This window comes from Cavia porcellus, unplaced genomic scaffold, assembly GCF_034190915.1.
Source record: "Cavia porcellus strain 051 isolate PalLab524CR breed Dunkin Hartley unplaced genomic scaffold, mCavPor4.1 scaffold_16, whole genome shotgun sequence".
Lineage (NCBI taxonomy): Eukaryota > Metazoa > Chordata > Mammalia > Rodentia > Caviidae > Cavia > Cavia porcellus.
Genome location: NW_026947499.1, coordinates 56,200,205 through 56,220,382, shown reverse-complemented (window position 1 = coordinate 56,220,382; position 20,178 = coordinate 56,200,205). Strand labels below are relative to the sequence as shown.

The following is a 20,178-nucleotide window of genomic DNA, read 5'->3' as shown; positions in this document are numbered from 1 at the left end:
TCTGCCCCACTCTTATCCCAGCAGCAATCCTGTAAGGCAGTTTCTCCTATTGTCTCCATTTTAGCAGAATGAGGCCCCCAGAGACCTAGCATCTCTCCCGAGATTATCTTGCTGGCAAGAAGTAACGTCATGATGGTCTTTACCATAGCGCCTGAACGATTAGTTCACCTCTTAGGAGAGAGGAGGTAAAGGTGCCTCGTTGCTGTTAGGTTCCTGAGAACTACATCCTTGGAAAAAGCCAGTTTCTAATGATGAGCATTACCTCCTCCAGGGAATGTTCTTTGATACCCCTACTCTCCTGGATGGGATTAGTCTGGGGGTGAAAATGCTGTTTCAACATGTTTCTGCCACACAGTCTTTCAGGTTTACTGCAGAGGTCCGAGCCCCTGACGTGGCCTAGAGTAGGCACTAGATAAATACTTGTGCAAGAGGGCACATTCCCTAAGTAAGGTTTCAAGGCTGGAGGAGACCGGGGGTGTGTGTTTGTGTGTGTGTGAAGTTGGTAGAGCAAGGGAGCAGATGGCTGTGAAGTTATGCCCACCCCCTGCAGCTCCGTAGGGCAGCCCATGGGACAAGACATGGGAAAGGAGACTGGAACAAGCATCTGTGGCTCTGAAGAGGTTGAAGCCCAGGACACCTGGGTTGGCTCTCAGGGGACATTCCTGAGGACCCACGGCTGGCACAGGGTGTGGTGTAACTCTGGGTCTGGAATGTGGTGGAACAGGTGGCCAGGCTGGCTGGGCCCAAGTTCTGACCCCAGGGCTGGCCTCATCTGCCCAAGCTGCCATGATTAGTCTTCCAAGATCCACCCTTATCCCCTACTCCAAGCACAACTGTGACTGAAAAGAAAATATTTATTTTTGTGGAAGAAAAACAGAGAAGGTCTCAGACTTAAGAGGGCTGGGTCATTAGTTCATGGGTATCCAGGTAGTGCCTCAGGGCTGTCGGATAATCAGTCATGACACCAGTAGCTCCCAGGTTGAAGGCCACTTCAAAATCTGACTCTTCATTAAGGCACCAAAATATTACCTGAGCAGGGAGAGAAGGGCTTGATAGTTTCCAAATGACTTTACCTGGAACTTCTTACTCCCAGATGCTGGGTACTCTCTTCTTACTGTGGAGACCTCCCAGTAGCAATATGCTGAAACCTATTATTAACTTTTCAGGAATTTTGCAAACTAGTTATTTCACAGCCATTATTAAAAATTAAATTGAACTGGGTGTGGCAGCCTACGCCCTATACTCCCAGCACTCAGGGAGACTGAGGCAAGAGGGTCACAAGTTAAAACTCAGCTAGGGCAACATAGTGACTAAGACCCTGTCTCAAAAAAAAAAAAAAAAAAAAAAAAGGCTGGGGATGTAGCTCAGCTCAACCCTCCCATAACAATGATTTTTTAAAAAAAGCTTATAATTAAAGAAATATTAAAGAGGAAAATACTCAAAACTTAACACTTCTGATTATTATTATTATTTTTTTTAATCAGTAGTGGGGATCCAACTCACAACACTTGCTTTCAGGGCAGGTTCTTATGCCACTGAGCTAAATCCCCAGCCCCACCTTCAGGTTATTTGTGGCTGCCGAATCTGTTAGATGGGAATACTATATAATGGTGTGCTACTACACATGTATTTCTAACTCTGCATTTAGTGACTTCGCATTGGTAGCCTGAAAATGACCAAGATGGTACTGTAAAAGCCAGGGAAGAAGGGGCTGGGGATTTAGCTCAGCGGCATAAGCGCCTGCCTTGCAAGCAGGCAGTCGTGAGTTTGATCCCTAGTACCGAAAAACCCAGGGAAGGTAATGCTTAAACCACAGCTTTGACTTTTCCTCCCAGGCAATGGGCTGTTGATCATTTCCCAGCACCCATGCTTCCCAGCCTGTCCAGTCCCTGCTGCTCTAGGCCTTCTCTGCCCTCTTCTCTGTGGGCATAAAGGCAGGTAGAGATAATCATTTATTCCAGGCACCTGTCTATTTCTCAGCTTGGCAACTGGGGGTTATGGTTCAATCTCACAAAGTTAAGAAGATCCAACCTGAGATGGTTAATCAGAAAGAGCTTTGTCATCTTAATGCCTCTCTCACTCCAACATCCAGTCAATAATCAAGTCCTGGTCTCCCTGAGTTCACCCTCCCCCCATCCCCATTGCTACCTAATGAGACCCAGCTTGTGCACTGATCCCCTCTTCCCCACATGGTGGTTTTCATGACTCACTCTGCACACCTCACTAGGACCAGCTCTTTCCTGCTGAAGCCCCTCAAGGCTTCCCTCCACAGTGGGCTGAAGCCCATGTTCTCTTCTGAGGTCAGTGGGCAGCCTGCCTTGGCCTAAGCTGCTTCCTCTAGGTTGTGGCCTGGAAACCCTCCCAGTGCCTCTTCATCCATAGAGCCCCTGCCTGAGATGTGCTCCCTCCTCCCACCCTTCCTGGGCTGTTCCCACCTCATTTCTCCCAGACCCCATAGCCACGCAAGCAAGTCATGGCCTGCTTCATCTCCTTCCTCTGCCCTTCATAGTGAGGACATCACACCATTACACCAGAAAGTGCTGGAACTTTCTCTACATTTGCTAATTAAATGGTCTGGTATAGCCAATGTTTAGCAGGGTGGGCCGCCGGGCCTGGTATCCTGTTTCATGGGGACTAGGACAATGGACTCAAAGTATTCACATCTTCAGAACGGCTGACATTTATCCAGCCTTCACTGAGCAACAATTATAAATATGGTGGAGCAACTGGGCCTTGCTGCTAGGCCATGCTGGGAGCGTCCTTCTTGCCTTACCTGCACCCCTCGCTCCTCCAAATGTTGGATCAGACTTTTCCTCATGATGGCCCTGGGATGCAGAGGAGGGGGAGGTGATGAGTGAGCAACAGAGGAGAAGGGCAGCAGCGGGTCTCTGTGGGCACCATTATCCTTCCTGCCCACCTTACCATTTTGTAACCACAGCTGCCAGCCGGTTCAGACCAGAGCAGGAAAATGGAAAGTAGGTCCTGTGGAGAGAAGGTGGTGGGGATCAGCTGTGTGGGTCTTCCTCTGTCACGAAGGTGGGGGTTAGGGTGGTAATGGCCCTCTGGCCAAGGGAATAACTCCTGTCCTTTGGTGGCATCTACTCTGATACCTTGGAATCCATGGTGTGAGGGCGGCCCTCCTCTCACCATCTTACAGATGAGGAAACTGAGTCTAAGAGAGCTGAGAGGACTTGCCAGGGTTCATGGAGCTGGGCCAGGGCCAAGGGCTGAGGTAGAGCTGGGGCCAGGGCCAAAGGCCAGCTTGATTCCAAAGCGGGACAACCCATCTGGAGGCCATTCTGGCTGGGTCTGGCCAGCTTCTTGAGCCCAGACAGTACTTAATATGTTATTTGCTTGTCCGTAATTTTCCCACTCTAGGGGCGGCTTTAGATGCATTTTCTAGTGTTCCAGGGCAGGCTTTGGAGTCAGACTGAGAACAAACCTGGGCTCTGTACTTCAGCTGCATGACCTTGGGCAAATGACAGAACCTCCCTGTGCCTCTGACTCTCCATGGATACTATGGGAGTCATGATTTCTATATTTCCTGGAGGCACTGAAAGTTAAAAGGTCCAACACTCCAAAAGATATGAAAACACTTTACAAATCCTGTATAAAATGTCACATACACACTTGAGGCAGGATCACAAGTTTGAGATTCACCTGGCCAACTCAGTAAGCCCCTCTCTCGAAATAAATAAAAAGGACTGAGGACGTAGGTCAGTGGTAGCGTCTCCCTGTGTTCAGCCCCCAGTACTGAGGGGGAAAGTGCCACACACAAACCTTTGTAGCTAGGATTGTGGAGCTCACTGGGAGCTTCCTTTGGAATAATGATGACAAACTTCTTAGAGATTTTGATGACAACGAACTGCCTTGGGACAACAGAAGGGGGCTGAAAGCACTGGGGACCTCAGAGAAGCTGTCAGAAAGCACTGGGTGTGAGAGGAGTTAAGGGCTAGGGAAGTATCCCCATTCCTGACACTCTGATCTTCTGCTACTTTGTTTCTCCTTGTGTCCAGTCCAAGGAAGCTAACTTTTCCTTATGAGCAGTGAGCAGCTATAATGATCGATCCAGACTATAAATTTGTGGAGTGCCTGACCTACCCATATGGGTCATATTTACTATCACAACTGCATCTAGAACAGAGAAGGCCTTCCATCAGTGTTTTGAGTGAAATGTGGAATGAAAGAACCCTTTTTGTTAAAACTACACATCAATATATACTTGCATATAATTTCAGGGTTTAGCCAGGCATAGTGGTACATGACTGTAATTCCAGGACTCAGGAGGCTGAGGCAGGAGTTTGAGGCCAGTGTGGGCTACATAATGAGCTCAATAATTATTATTATTTCAGGGGGAATACAGCTCTCCTAGTGTTTGTGCATGCTGGACAGAAGCACTGTCTTTAAAGGATTGTGGAGTTATCTCTGAGGGTGTCCAGGAGCTGAGACACTGTGGTTCCTCCTACACAGTGGGCCCTGAGCAGTGTGGCATGTGCGGGGCTGTTTCTCTGAGGTCTAGCCCCTGTTGGTACCTGTTGATGATGGTGGGCAGGAAGCACAAGAAGAACTTCTCAGGGATGCGGATGAAGGGCAGCAGCCCCAGGTAATACAGCAGCAGCACCCACAATGACCGGGATATTGTGAAGGACAGTGGCATCTCTGGGTTCTGGGGAGACAAGGAGAGAAGTAGAAGGGTCTGCTCTTGGGGAAGAAGGGAGGCGGCCCTGGCTGCAGGGCAACATGCTGGACATTCAGGAGGCCCTATGATGACAGGCCAAAGTCACATCTCCTCATCACTAGCACCATGGCAATGTTCTCCAAATTCTGTCCTCGGAGACTGTGCTCTAGCTTAGGAGCCTTGGGTGAGGCTGGGCTCTACTGCCTAAGACGAGGGGCTCTGGGGCCTGGAGGAAGGAGACTCACAGCGGCCTTGCACTTCTTCATGACTGAGCTCTTCTCTGAGGCCCAGATGGTGATCTCACTGCGATCAAAGTGCCTTACCAGGTCTGCTATCTAAGAGGAGGAGAGAGAGGGTAAGGGAGCCAGGCCTTCTAACTGCCCAGCTGAGCCCACCCTGCCTGCAGCGTCACCTTGTGAATGAGTTCCTCATTGTTTGACTTGACCTCCACACTCATGGGCATCTGTGGGAACCTCTGGAACAGGTCCTCCAGGCGCACCATGTGCCGGTCTGACCCGTGGGCAAAGTGGCCTGGGAGTAGGACCGTGGGAAGTGGGCATCGGGATTGGTGGGATGGGGAGTGTAAAGGGGGGCCCTAGCTTGGGCAGGCTCGAGGTGCCTCTCTCACCTGGTGAGAAGTAAACCTCCAGCTCTTCCTTGTATAAGGGCAGCTCCTGGGAGTGAAGCAAAGCGTGTCACCAGCAGGCACTCAGGGAGGTATAACTATTCTGGGCATGAGGGAGTGTAGACAGGTCCCACCTCAAAGTCCAGGCTGCTCACGTCCTTATTCAGACCTGACTGGCGGGACAGGTTCTTGTCATGTGACACCACTACCACGCCATCCCGGGTCAGCTGGCAGTCTAGTTCCAAGAGCTCAGCTCCCTGAGCCATGGAGCTATGGGAATAAAGGTCAGTAATGGGGCACTAGGGACAGAGATGAGCTGGATAGGGAGTCTATAGGACAGAGTCATGGTTGGATGTGCACACTTACCTGCCCACCTCCAGGCGCTCTAGACACCCAGGTTGGGAGTGAATGGCACCCCAGGGTGTCTGCAGTGCACAACTGGCATAACCTTATGTGGGAATGTGGCCAGGGCATGCACACTCACTTCATTATGGCCTCCATGGTGTTCTCCAGTCGCTCTCCAGACCCTGTGTGGGGCAGTCGGGCATGCTCCTGTTATTACCTACCCGCCCTCTTGGCTCTTCCTGGGCCTTAGGCCTCATCTTTGTTTTTGTTTTTTAACTTTTTAACCTTTTATCCGTACCGGGGATCGAACTCACGACCGCCTGCTTGCAAGGCAGGTGCTTATGCCGCTGAGCTAAATCCCCAGCCCCAGGCCTCATCTTTGGGTAATTCAGGTAGAACAGCTTTTCCTTCCTAGTCCTTCCCTGCTTGCCTGGCTCTCCTACTTGGTCCTGGCCTTGCTTCTAGCATTCTGCCTTGGGACCTACCCCTCAGTGCTGCCCACGTTGACCTCACTCCACTCCTAACAGCTGCCACCCTGGCCCTTCCTTCTCTGCCCAGCTTACCTCCCCGGTGGGCTGCCAGGCGAGGACGGAAGACTGGAGTCCAAGGTGTATGCAGCAGGCGAGGCCGGCGCAGGAAGAAGATGGAGAGTATGACATAGCTGCCCAGGGCAGGCAGGGCATAGTAGAGCAGGGTGCTCATGTCCGCACTCCCTATCCTGGGTCCTGTGCCACAAGCCCAGTGTGCCAGTGGACTGTGCAGTCTTGCTGCTGCCGGCCTGGCTGGTGTAGGCTGGCTCCACCACTGGCTGGTACCACGCCCCTGGGACTTGCTGAGCCTGCTACTATGCTGCTGGCCTGTGGCCAGGCTGCAGGGCTCAGAGGGGGCAGAGGCAGGAATCAAGGCAGGCAGCCCTGACCTTCCTATTCCCTAACATTTCAGAGACCCAGCACCCCCCACACTAGTGTGTATGTTGGGGCAGGGAGAATAAAATATCCCTCCCGACTGGATCTTTCCCCTTCCCATGGGTGCCGTGGCCAGGGTACACAGCACATCACCCCATGCCATTTCCAAGGAATCTGAGGGGGGGTGCTGGGTGCCCTTGAGTCACTCCTGAATCACCCACTCAGCCAAACAAGTAATCAAAGAAGGGCACAGTGCCTAGGGGGGAAAACTGACCCCATTCCTTCCAGGAGCTACAGCTCCTTATACCCCATCCTCAACGCTGTCCAGCTAGAGCTAAAGATCACCAGGATTACGTGAGGCCACAGCTGGGAAGCAGCTGGACTACAGAGGTCAGTCCTTAAGCCAATGTTAGGGTCGGAATCGGCATACACAGACAGAGCCAGTGTCATCTGTATACATATCTCTATATTTATATATTAGATACAGGCATGGGAAGTGGGCAAGGGCCCTGGGCTCTCCTTGGACCCTCACACCATTTCTGTCCACCCACACACACAAGCATCGAGGGTGTTAGATGTGGCAGCTGGGGGTGAGGGGGCGGCGGCAGCACATTTCAGCCAGGACCGGCTCCTCAGGGATACTAGCCCTTGAGACTTAGTAATGTTCCTTCAAAGAAAATAGGGTGGGGTTTCAATGAGGTGAGTGGGGCAGGGCTTGTCCTGAGACTACACAGACTACTGAGTCCCCGGGGTGGGTCCTGGGGCAGCCAGAGCCCTTCCATTCCAGAAAAGTCTACCAGAGATGGGGCCGGCTGGGGAAGATAAAGGCAGAGCAGCAGAGATTTGCTCTGGGCCACCTGAGCTTCTCAAGCTCCGGGGCAGGGTTGGGGTAGGAGAGAGCCTCGGCCTGCCTGATGCAGGAGAGCCCAACAAAGTGGGAGAAGGAGCCAGGCCCACCCTCAGCCTTGGCCGGGGCTGCACACAGTGTCCACTTTCTAACAGTCCAGTGAGGGGAAAGGCAGGCAGGAGCCAGGGCCTGAAGGAAGAAGCAGGCAGGAAAGGACTATTAGTGTGCTGAGAGGGCACCACAGACCTCAGTGCCTCTCACACCACCCTCATGGCTGGGCAGGATGACTTCAGATTCCTGATCTGCAATTGGGGCTAACAGGAACTACCATAAGGGTTAACTGAGTCACTGCACGGAAACCTCTTGCAACATTGCTTAGTACTCTTATCACTGCTTGCTCTCATATAGAATGGTCTCCAGAAACTGAGACACAAGGAAGTGAGGTGTCCTGCCCAATATCATGAAGCTCAAGTGGCAAAGCTTGTATCTTGTGCTCAGGTATGTCTGCCTTTGCTGTGTCAGGTCACAGCTGACTAAAGAGGAAGAGGTGGGAGGAAGGAAAGAATGGAGCATGGCTGGAGGTAGTCCCAGGAGTTCAGGTATATAAATGGCTGACCTGAGCATTAGGCGGGAGCCTGGCATCTAAATGAGATGGGTGCTGCAGGACTCCTTCCAAAACAAATAATGGCCTTGCCTATCTCTGCTACACTAGAGCTCAAGCCTGGCTTGCTTCCTCAGAGTAAGGAGAGAGGCCCTCGGTAACCTCTGCAGTGGTTGCTGGGGTGGGAGGATACAAGATGCTGACAAGTGACATAGAAAGGGGTGGATGACAGTGCAGTTGGAAGAGCTGTGAAGGTCATGAGTCTGTTGCCACCATGTGGATCATGCATGTGAGATACAACTGAGATGTACTGAGGTATGCTGGATACTCTGCCATCAGCATGAGCCTGTGCATGGGTATCGAGGGCTACTCACCATGCCCCAGGAGGCAGGGACATCTGTCCTGGTTAGGGGGCATCTGATGCTCCTGGCTGAAAGCGGGCTGTCTCTTGGAAGATAAGCTCCTTCAGCCGCTCCTTGGGTAGATCATCCAGCTCCATGTCAAAAGTGAAGGGCTCTTCAGCCACTGGCTGGGGTGGCAAAGACAGTAAGGCCTGGCCAGGTGTTGGGGGTGCTCATTCCCCCACCTGCCCTGCTGCTGGTGGCTGTCTTACCTCATCTGTGGGGTCATAGTACTGCTCCAGGTAGGGGTGAGCCAGCGCCTCCTCCACTGTGATCCGCTTGTTGGGATTGAAAGTTAACATCCGGTCCAGGAGGTCAAGAGCTGAGGGGTAGGAGCAGGGTCAATGAGAAGGCCAGGGAGCTCCAAGAACCATCATTCTGTCTTGTGCCTTGGGGGTCTGCTTATTAAGGCAGCTTGTGGCATCATGCAGCCTTCTGTATACCCAGATGGTAGCCCAGCCCTGCCCCTAAGTCTCTCTCACCTTTGGAGTCTGACCTCGGAAAAAGCTTGGCCCAGGCCACCTTAGTCTTAGAGGGCAGAGACTGTAGGTAGTTTCGGGCCTTCATGTTAATGATACAATTCAGGTCCTCCTGGGATGGGGAGCCCAGGATACCTGTGGGTTAGATGAGTGTCTTGGTGAGAAATCATCTTGGCCTGCGAACAGAACAGGAAAAGAGGCAAGAAAAACAGACCCAGCCCGGCCCTGACTCCCCTCTTAACCCCCAGCTAAGAGTATAATGAAGGAGAATGGACTGGAACTCAGCAGCCCTTGGTTCAAATCCTGACCCTAGCACCTCCTTAGGTGTGGGACTTAGCTTTACTTTTCCCATCTATCAAACGGGGATACACAGCTTACCGAAATAACGTGAAATGCTGAAGGGACTCCATACCTTTAACTTGACTCTTGAGGTATCTCACCTCCCATAAGCTAATCCCCTTCTCCTTCAGATATCCAGGCCTGCCTCACCCAGAATGTGGTTGAGCTGGTCCAGGTAGTGCTTTCCAGGGAAGATGGGCCGGTTGGAGAGCATCTCAGCCAGGATGCAGCCCACAGACCAGATGTCGATGGACTTGGTGTAGCCCTGGGAAAGAGTGGAAAGGGGGTCCTGAGCTGGCCTCAACAGGTTCTAACTTGGATTCAACACAAAGCAGAATGTAGAGTACAAAAGTCTGGAAGAACCAATGTTTTGCTTCCTTTCGGAGCCCAAGGACCAAAAATTAGATGTCCTGTGTCACACAGGCCAACACTCATGGCAGAGACAGTTTCATCCCTTCAGTGGTGGCAAGTTCTCCTACCTTAGAGTTAAGCATGATCTCTGGAGCCCGGTACCAGCGTGTGGCCACATACTCAGTTAGAAAGCCAGTATGGTCATGCTCAGGATCAGCAATCCGGGCCAGGCCGAAATCACAGATCTGGAATGAAACCCAGGTTGCTAAGTTTGGTGTACAAAGCCTCCACAGCCCAAGTGGTCACACTGCCATACCGCTGCTAGGCTGCCCCCTTGCTGCCAGGCTCCAAGGCTTCTACTGGTCACTCTGCGGCCCTAGACCTCAGGAAGTGGGGGGCAGCCACCCAACCTTCTGACCTTAAGGTCGCAGGTGGTGTTGATGAGCAGGTTGGAAGGCTTTAAATCCCGGTGGAGCACATTGGCCGAGTGAATATACTTGAGGCCCCGAAGGATCTGGTAGAGGAAGTAGCAGATGTGGTCATTGCTCAATTGCTGGCTTCTGAGCAACTTGTACAGGTCCGTCTCCATCAGGTCCTGCACAATGTAGCTGAGGAGGACTCCAGAGACCCCCAGGTAGGGGGTAGCAGGAGGCACTTGGTTAAGGAAAAGAGATTCTCACAACCAGGCTACATATTCCCTCCAACTAGAGCCCTTAGCCCTTTGCCCTGGTGAGATGGGGAAAACTTAGACCCTCAGTTGCAGCTCAGCTGCTGACCCTGAGGAAGGTGCTTTCATTCTGTGGCAATAGTTTCCCTACCAGGGATATAATAAACTTCGAGACAAGAGAACTTCAGCATTAAGAGTAGCAGCTTCAAAATTAACCCACCGATGTCCAAAATCTCTACTCTACTACTCACTGGCTTTATGATCTTAACCTGTCCATGCCTCAGTTTCTTCATCTGGCAAGGAGGGGAAGTAACTGTTCTTTAGTAGATGGGATGACCCATGCAGACAGTCAGCCCAGTGCTTGGCATGTTGTAAGTGCTCAGCAAACTTCTTTTGCTAATATAAAGGCTGGAGCCACTGGGCTGTTGAGGGGGTTAAGTGAGATAATGTATGAACACCATCTGGCATGCAATAAATGTTTGCTTAAAAATAAATGCCTGAAAAAAAAAATGCCTGCCTTATGGGAATGATCTGTGCCAGAAAAATAAAAAGACACTTCCAACAGCATGCTCCTACTCCACAGTGCCTGGCCATACATCAGAAGGTACAGAAGTAAATGTCTTTTTAATACTTGAAGATAAAACAAAGGTTAAACATAAATAAATGCCATGTGGTTTATCTCTGGAAGTGTAAGTCAGAGTTGTCTTTTACACAGAACATCAAGATAAACGTTGCTGTTTTACAGAGGGGGAGGTCCAGAGATGCAGTGTCTTGCTTAGGGTAACACAGCAGCTGAGGTGAGTGTGGTGATTTTGTGTACTCAGTCTGTGCTAGGGACCGAAGATAGCACAGAACAAATCTTCACTTTTGGGCAGAGGTCTGGGACTGGCAGGGGTGAGTAATGAAGAGGCAGTGGATATTATACTCAGACAAGAAGCAGATAAATTAGGCAAGCAATATCAGAGAAGGCAACAAAGGCTGGGTGGCCCTCCCTGGGCAAGGTGCATGTCCACAGGTGATGAGGGTGGGGCTCTGAGCAGGAAGCTCAGAGAAAGGACCAGTTTCCACCTTGAGGAGGGAAGGAGGCAGCAACAGAGACACTCGATTTTAGACATTCTATGATTTGTGCCAAAGGTAGCATAAGAACCATCATAACACTTGTCATGCACAGTGCCAGACACATAGTAAGCATATAAGAAAAGGCAGTTTTCCTCCTCGTCTTCTTTCCAGTCTGGGGACCCAATAAGGAAGGAGTCATCAGTTTGTTAAGCAAGAACTGACTGTGGGCAGAGGCTGGATCATGTCACAGAATTGCAGATGTCAGAGGACAAAGCTCCCATAGAGCCCATCTTGTCCAGCCTCCCTCCTCCCCTCTGCATTAGGACAGAGCAGAGAAGGACTTGTCCAAGGCCACTCTGGCTACGTGAGCCAGGATCCACCTGAGGCCTCGCAGTCCTCTCACACACACTGGGCTCTCCTCTACTGGAGAGTTTCTTTTGCTAGGTTTGTTTAGGTGAGTGGTAGGGAAGATGGAAACAGAAAGAAAGCCAACATTCCCCAGTCCTGTTCTGAGGATGTGTCTAGCCAGCTGGCAGGCAAGACAAAGGATACACATCTCTCATGGCTTCCAGGGTAGGTGCCCGAAGAATATCTCGGATGCCTATGACATTCTCATGGCGGAACCGCAGCAAGATCTGGATCTCCCGTAGAGTGCGCTGACAGTAGGTCTGATGCTCAAAGGGGCTGATCTTCTTTATGGCCACCCGAGTCTTTCGAATGTGGTCATAAGCTGAGCTGAGAGGGCCAGAGACATGTTGCTGGGCTTACAAAGGGGGAATCCAGGCTTGGTGGCCCCACCCCGAGCTTGGCAGGGAGAAAAGGGAGCAGGAGAGGGCTCTGGCCAAGTCATAAACAATGCTGGTTCCTTCCCACTGTGAAGGCCTGGGATCTCCAGGGAGAAAGCTGGGGACCAGCCAGGTGGCCTTTTAGTGACTTTACAAACAGAGGAAGAGACTGACTGCTCACTGATTTCCCTTCTGACCGTTTTTTTCTAGTTGCCCTGCCCCTCCCCCTATCTTTCACAAGGGGGGGGGGTGTCCCTCAACTCAAGACAGGTCCAGGGGGTAGGAAAGCTTCCAGAATAGAGGTGAAGTAAATACACTGAGAAGGAAGCAGTCCTGGGGCATCAGAGAGGAGGGATAAAAAGGGGTGGGTCTCAGGGCGAGGTACCTGGGCAGCAGAGCCGTTGCTATAGCAACAAAGGTCCAGGCCATACAGCAAGACCAAAAAAACTCACAGACCCCTACCAAAATACGCAGGGAGGTATTCTGACCTCCTCACCCTTCACTGGGACCCTGGCAGAGCAGAAGAGGGGAGTTCCCAAGCCTGGGCCCTCCCTGAGCCGCACTCTCCCAAACACGCGGGCACAGCCTCACTGCGGGGGGGATCCAAGGCATCCTCTCCTCTTTCGTTCCCCTTCCACCATTACTTATGTTCTTAGTCTCACTCTGTCTGTAGGGCCCCTAAAAAGTCCACAGTTCCCCAACATCCACTCAGATGTTCCTCCTTTCATAATGTAAGCATCGGTTCAGAATCACCAAGCCCCCTCCCCGGGGAAGATAGGTAGCGCCCCACCCCCAGAAGCACTCCAAGGCCCTCCCTGGGACACTCCCCGAGTCTCCAGAGTTCACAGCCTCTTCGGATCCCTCGGGGTCTCCTCGTCTCAGAGATACGGGACGTCCCCCTCACACTAACCTCCCTGGCGCCCCCTTCCCAGAACGCCCCCTCACCTGACCATGCCGTAGGCACCCTCGCCGATGTACTGCAGCTGCGTGTAGCGCGGGCCCACGTCGAACGGCTGCCCCTTCACGACCTCCACTTCCCCCGAGACCCCCGGGCCCACCCCACCAGCTCCCCGGGGCTCCCCGCCCCCGCCCCCCTGTGCAGCCGCCGCCATCTCCACTCCTCCCCGCCCTCCCCTGGCGGCCCCGCCCGAGGCCCCGCCCCTTCCCACCGCCCGGTCACCGCGGGGCCGCGCGCGCCAAGCCCCGCCCACACCCCCCCGCGCCCCGCGACGTCACGTGACCCGCAGCGCGCCCGGCTGGTCGGCTTGGTGCCAGGTCCTGGGCTGCGCCGGACCCGCGCGCCGCAGTCTGTCAGAGACTCGGCGGGCGCTCAGGGAGACGGTCACGCCCTCTCTTCAGAAGCGAAGCAGCCCATGACTTAACGCATGCAGCGCGTGTGCGCTGGTGCCGGACCAGAGCCAGGAGTGGGGCGGACCTCTTGACTTTGAGGCCTGCAGCACGAGGGGCTGGTGGCCCAGGGGTTCTGTGACAAACCGTCGCAACCCTAGGGGAGGAAGCTCATGGGAACTCTTATCAGCTCTTTGTAGTTTACCTCCCTAGGCCATCCCTGGGCCTGTTTTGCAGTTGTCCTGGAATACCTGCCTCTTGGTACTGACAGTTGAGTAGCTGATACTAAGTCTCCCAACACCACTGGGGTGGGGCAACTCAGGGGTTGGAACTTCTGGCCCAGTGTCTGCGACTGGAGCCTGTAGGAAAGCGTTAGGGGACTTGGCCTTGCCAGCATCTGCCCCATGTGGGTCCTCTGCTTTACTGTACAGAGAACTGATACCCCACCTTTCATGAGAAGCAGGAAGAAGGTGTGAAAGCTGCAAGAAAATCCCCCTGGATTCAATTAAAATACACTAGCAGCCCTTTGAAATACATAGCAAGATAGATAACATTTGTGTTGTCATTGGATTCGGCAAAACTGGAATCGTGTTAAGATAATGAGCTCTCAGTGGTATAAGCGCCTGCCTTGAAAGCAGGCAGTCGTGAGTTCGATCCCTGGTACCGATAAAAAGGAAAAAGAAAAAAAAAAAAAAAAGATAATGAGCTCTGACTGTCTTAGAATATAGGTTTCAGTCTTACAATATAGTCTTACAATATAGGTTTCATATGTAGCTGGATGAACAGGAGCCCCGTCTTCTTTATTACAATAAACCCAGTGCCTGGCACTCAGACATTCAGAAAGTATTTACTGCAGTACTGGAGACTGAACCCAGAGCCTTCAGAGTAAGCTACGTCTCTGAGACTTTTAATTTTTTTGAGACAGAGTCTTGCTAAATTGCTAATTTGTCCAGGTCGGATTCAAACTTGTGATCTTTTCTCATCCTCTCAGGCTACTGGGGATTATAGCCATGCAACATCATACCCGGCTCTAATTTTTTTTTAATGAATGAAGTTTAGCAGTAAAGAATCGGACTTGGGTTACTAACGCGTAAAAAGGTTGCTGTGATAGTGACAGAGCTGAGACTCAAAATTATGTCTTCTGACACAGAGGTGAAGGCTCTTTCTAATTCCATGCCATCTCAGAATCACTGTCTATCGGCACTGTAGAGGAGGTTCTCTGAGACCATGTGGTTCAGCCTCTCACTTCCCAGAGAAGATGTGAGCTAGAGGTTTCACAAACATAGCTCCTCAGCTTCAGTAAGTAATAGCATTGCTTTTTCTCCCAAAGAAGCTGGGAGTAGATTGTTGTATGCATTACAGATCACAGGACAAAATGGAACAGTAATTATGATTCTGAAATTGCTCATAATTAGATCCACAGTCAGACACTCTCAGATTAATGAGATTGAGTTGCTGATTCCCAATAGCCCATAGTCACTGAAGGTTTAAGAGATAGTAATTAGAACAATGACTTTAGTTAGTCATTTGAAAAACTAACAAATAGCACTGTGGCTAGTCAGAGATTACGATGTGGTATGGATTTGTGGCTAAGAACAATACATCACTGGAGCCAGATTGCCCGAGTTAAATCCCATCTTTGTGACTTTGCTACATCTTGCCATGTGATCCTAAACAAGTTTCCCACTGGACTGTCTACAGTGATGTTTCTAATCCATTAAAGATGCACATATATAAATCAATTTAATGCTTTAGTTAGATGAATGTGATAAATATATGATAAGCTCAGGCGTAAGCAAGATCGCTCTGAAGAAATGATGGAGGAATGATCCCTGAACCACTGAAAAGGTTTCAGGAGGTTAGGAAAGAGCATGTCAGGGATAAAGAGCAGCATATGCCAAGTGGCAGAGGAGGCCTGTGACTTTTCCTGTGTAGCTGTGGAAGAAAGATTCTGGGGAGTTCAGGCTGAAGGCATAGGCTGGGCCAGATTGAGGAAGGCATCCAATTCTGGCAAGAAGTTCGGATGTTACTCAGAAAGCAGGAAAAAAAAAAGAAAAAAACACTTATGGGACTTCTGCCAAATCATGTTGTAACTGTGGGAGAATGTAGTAACTCAGAGAAAACACCATGGAGTTCAACTGGGAGGCTTTCTGAGGGGGAGTATTCCATGGCACTGGAAAGGCTGGTGTGTCAAGAGGGGGCCAGCCTGCCTCTCTGTGAGGCTGCCAGGGAGTGCGACTGAGATTCCCCTCTAGTGGTCGAGGCTGGTATTTGCTTGGCGAATTGGACTGGGATTTCTGAGTCGGCTTGGCAGGTTCTTATTTATATGGACCGGACATCTATTCTGTGTCAGGCACCCTTATGTTCCTTATCTCCTATAATCCTCACAGTGGCCATATGAAGTAGATGCTATTAACGTTTAGCTGGGAAAAACCAGTTGCGTCCTGACCCGTAGAGCTGGAAGGGGCTGGAGAATCATCATCTCCTCCCATTTCATTTTCATTGTCTCACAGCTCACTGTTTCTCTAATATCTCCTTTTGGCTTTCTCCTTTGTTGTCTGGATCTACCTAGACTAAATCTTCAGCCAGTTCTCACCTTTTTGGGATTTCAAGGGCTGGTATGTTGAGCACAAGTGAACCATGTCACTTTGGCTAACTGTTGGTAAGGATCACCCAGGAGGCAGCATGGGTTCAGGAATACAGCTCAGAATGCATTTTAAGATGAAAGGTTATGTGCATGCAGGTATGCATGGTGCTTGGGGTTGAACCCAGGCCCCTTGTGAACCAGGCAAGTGTTCTGTCACTGAAATACAGCTTCACCCCTTTTCATTTTATTTTTTGAGACAAGGTCTTACTAAATTGTCCAGGCTGGGCTCAAACTTGTAATCTTCCGGTCTCAGTCTCCCAAGTAACTGGGATTATAGGTGTGCACCACTACAATCAGCTCTGAGTTTTTAAAAAGGAAAAGAAATTTTAGAAAAACAATGAAACAAAACCCCCCAAAATATTATGGCCCAGACACCTCTCCTTTGGCATGAGCCTCCTTCAGCTGGGCTCCTTTTTGATGTGTTTGTTGTGAGCTCAGCCTGTCCCTAGCTGGACTGTCCTCTTTTTCACCAGCCTCCTCTCTGTATAATGTCTCTTTGAGTCACATCATATTCCTATGGTGTCTACTTTTCCTTCATGTGCATTATCCTTGGCCATTGTCTTCTCCCTGGTTCCAGTCTTTATTTTCCAGAGTTTACTGAGGGTAGTGGACATATACAATAGCATACCCAATGAAAGTCATCCTCTTGGGTTGGAATGTAGCTCAATGGCATGGTACTTGCTTGGCCTGAGCAAGGTTTGGGTTCCATCCCCATCACTGCAAAACAAGAACCAATCAGGGAATGTAGCACTCCTCAGCTACTTGGGAAGCTGAGGCAGGAAGATTGCAAATTAGAGCACCCTGGACAACTTAAGCCGTGCCTTAAAAATACAACAAAAAGGCCGGGGCATAGGTTGGTGGTAAAGCACTTGCCTAGCATAATCGGGGCCCTGGGTTTCATCTGCAATACTTAAAGAATTATTCTTGCCTCGCAAACCTGTTTCTTTTCTGGACTGTATTTGTTTTAGTATCACTACTATTATATTGACATTGTCCTGTTATTTTGGTTTTTCCTTTTTTCCCCATATCTGGGCAACTCTCTGTCATTCTATTGTCATAGAATTTCCTGAAGTCATTCCCACTACAATCGAACAGATCATTTTTTTTGTTTGATTGTAATACTGGCTTTAAATCAGCTGCTTTGTATTGAGCTGCATCTCCAGCCCCCTTTTGTATTTTGAGGAAGGGTCTTGTTAAATCACTAAGTTGTATAGTCCGGGCTTGAATTGTGATGCTCATGCCTCCAGGAGTGCTGGGATTGCAGACATGCACCACCATACCTGACAGTACCAGTGACTGAACTCAGAGTCTTTTCACTGAGCTAATGAAGTTATAAAATTTTCATGATTCAGTCATTTCCAAAAACCCATCTTGTGGACACATGAGCTTTGGGGACATCTTAGCTCCAAACCATACACCATTCATCTGCCTCTCTCCTATTTTTTGTTTCATGAAACTTACTGCCCTTTGTTATTATACATTCAGTTGCGGGATGACAGAGTGCAGTGATTGTCTCTGATTCTTTGCTTCTGCAAATTCGTGCCCCAGAACTGTGGGGAGGTGTACTGTTGCTGCAGACACAGTTGACTGCACTATTTCAATATATATTTTGTGAGAACCCAAGTGCTATGTTGGAAATCGTTGAATTGGAGGGGGACACTGAATGCCTATATTTGGGGGTGGTATATGATATTATTTGAATTTTATGACTGTGTAGATGTGCTCCTCTTTTCACAGGCTTAGAAAAGTCAAACAGGGAGGTTGGGTGATTTGCTCTATTCCCCACTTGGGAAGTGTCTGGCCTTGGCTTTAAACTCTAGAAGCAGATATTATAAGGCCATATATATACAGCTTCAGATGTGCAATGCTTGACTTGTGTCACTTTGCTTTACAAAAATCCAGGCTCTTGAAATCAGGTTACAGTTAATGTCTTCAGTTTTTTCATCTAAAAAATAGACATAACACTTACTTCATAAGAGTGTTAAGATTTAAGTGTTTTTATATGTGAACCTGGTTGAGTGGCATAACTTTTCTGAATTTTCACTTTCTCAAATGCAAATTTGAGATAATAATACTATTCCACCCATTTCACAAAGTTGCAAGACAGTAAAATTTTGGAGATTTTGAATATTTAGGTCTTAAACTTTGAAAAGCTCTATATGGATATTGGATGTTGCCTATCATTAGAACTGACTCCTTAAATTGACATAATTTTTTTTTAAAAGTTAGGGTATTAATCAGGGATGGGATATAGCTCAGTGGTAAAGCTCTTGCCTTGCATGTGCAAGGCCTTAAGTTTGATCACTAACATGGCAAAAAAAAGTTCATAGATTGTCAAATTTTGGTAATTGCACAATTGCATGACAATTAGCATAGTCAACCTGTAGAATAATTTCTTCAAAGCCTCCTTTCCAAGGCCAGGCATAGTGCACATGCCTGTAATTCCAGCAATCAGAAGGCTGAGGCAGGAGGATCACTGCAAGTTCAAGGGCAGCCTGGGATACATAGCGAGTTCAACGCCAATCTGAACTTCCTAGGGAGAGCCTGTCTCAAAAAAATCAAAACCAAAATCAAACCAAACCAAACAACAACAAAAAAAGAACCTTTTCCTGTGATTCTTACCTTCAGGCAATAAACGATCTATTTCTGTCACTATAGTTTTACTTTCCTAGGTTTTTATATAGAGTCATATAGTATGTAGTATTTGCATTTGTTTTTTTATACTTAGTATAATAGCTTTACAATTCATTTATGTTATGTATCTTAGGGCTTAATTCCCTGAAATCAGCTTCTTGATATATTTAATGTATAATATTTACATATACTATATAATATATTGATATATAACATTAATATATATAATTGATATATGTAATAAATATAATTCACATGCAATAAAATTCATATTTATATATTTATTTTGGTGTTAGGGATGAAAGTCAGGGCCTCATTCATGTCATGTTCTACCCCCAGCCCCAAAATTCACCATTTTAAAGTGTACAGTTCAGTGGGTTTTGGCATTTTCAGATTTTACAGCCATCGCCAATATCTAATTCCAGAACGTTTTCATCACCCCCAAAATAACGCCTCTTCCATAGTCCTCACCTTCCCTGTCCTCACCTTCCCACCTCTGATAGCTATTAATCTGCCTCTGCCTCTGCCTCTATTCTAGAAGTTTTTTTTTATTCTAGAAGTTTTGTTAGAATGAAATCATAAAATTCTGCCTTCGAATCTAACTTCTTTCACTTAATGTGATGTTTTCAAAATTCATCCAGCCCATAGTATTTATAAAAGCTTTATTTTTTATGTCAGAATGATATTCCAATATGTGAATGTGCCACACATATTTATAAGTTGATGAACGTTTGAGTTTGTCCCAGTTTTTGACTATTGTGACTAACTCTGCTGTGAACATTCATATACATGTTTTTGTGCAAATACATCTTCAATTCCCTTGGGTGTATACCTAAGAATGACATTGCTGGATCATTATGGTAACGTTTTAATTTTTCTTATTTCTTTTTCCTTCTCTTCCTCCTCCTCCTCCTTCTTCTTCTTCTTCTTTTTTTTTTTTTTTTTTTTTTAACTTGAAACAATAGAAATTTATTCTCTCACATTCCAAGGGCTCAAGGTGTTAGCAGGCCCAGGTTCCTTCTGAGCCTGGCCCTCAGGAAGAACCTTTTCTTGCCTGACTTCTGGTGATTGCTGGCAATCCTTGGTATTCCTTAGTTTGTAGCTATATTGCTCTCATTTTCCCCTCTGCTTTCATCTGGCATGTTTCCTCTGTGTTTATCTGTGTCTGTGTGTCCTCACCTCTTCTTATAAAAATAACAAGGCATGATGACACACACCTATAATCCCAGCTTTCTGGGAGGCTGAGCCTGCTATATATTCTAAACTGGATTTGAACTCACTATGTAGTCCAAACTGGGGTTTGTTTATTTGTTTGTTTGGTTTTGGTTTTTTGGTACCAGGAATCGAACTCAGGACTTTGCACTTGCCAGGCAGGCACTTGAGCTAAACCCCCAGCCCACAAACTGGTTTTGAACTCTTGCCTCAGCCTCCCAAGTGCTGGGATTACAGATCTGTGCTACGATCCCCA

The 20,178-nt window shown here is 48.7% G+C and overlaps 2 protein-coding genes across 3 annotated transcripts; both read right to left on the bottom strand.

Moving 5' to 3' along the window:
• Positions 1-836: 836 nt before the first annotated feature.
• Gdpd3 (glycerophosphodiester phosphodiesterase domain containing 3) lies at positions 837-7,589 on the bottom strand. Its single transcript, XM_003478228.5, has 10 exons — positions 6,212-7,589; positions 5,788-5,830; positions 5,438-5,573; positions 5,307-5,352; positions 5,091-5,209; positions 4,924-5,013; positions 4,533-4,666; positions 2,923-2,982; positions 2,774-2,825; positions 837-1,029 (listed from the first exon to the last, which is right to left on the bottom strand). Exons 1-10 carry the CDS (start codon positions 6,348-6,350, stop codon positions 892-894), a joined length of 957 nt encoding a protein of 318 aa, XP_003478276.1. The 5' UTR covers positions 6,351-7,589; the 3' UTR covers positions 837-891.
• Positions 5,504-13,212, bottom strand: Mapk3 (mitogen-activated protein kinase 3). 2 transcript variants are annotated; one of them, XM_063226776.1, is made up of 11 exons: positions 13,028-13,212; positions 11,850-12,032; positions 9,990-10,179; positions 9,700-9,816; positions 9,371-9,485; positions 8,885-9,016; positions 8,615-8,724; positions 8,376-8,530; positions 6,212-6,244; positions 5,788-5,830; positions 5,504-5,573 (listed from the first exon to the last, which is right to left on the bottom strand). In XM_063226776.1, the coding sequence occupies exons 1-8, from the start codon at positions 13,192-13,194 to the stop codon at positions 8,408-8,410; spliced, it is 1,137 nt and encodes a 378-aa protein (XP_063082846.1). In that variant the 5' UTR covers positions 13,195-13,212; the 3' UTR covers positions 5,504-5,573; positions 5,788-5,830; positions 6,212-6,244; positions 8,376-8,407. The 2 variants fall into 2 exon arrangements, with proteins under 2 accessions (XP_063082846.1, XP_063082845.1); XM_063226775.1 differs by having other exon boundaries at positions 5,504-5,830.
• Positions 13,213-20,178: the final 6,966 nt, after the last annotated feature.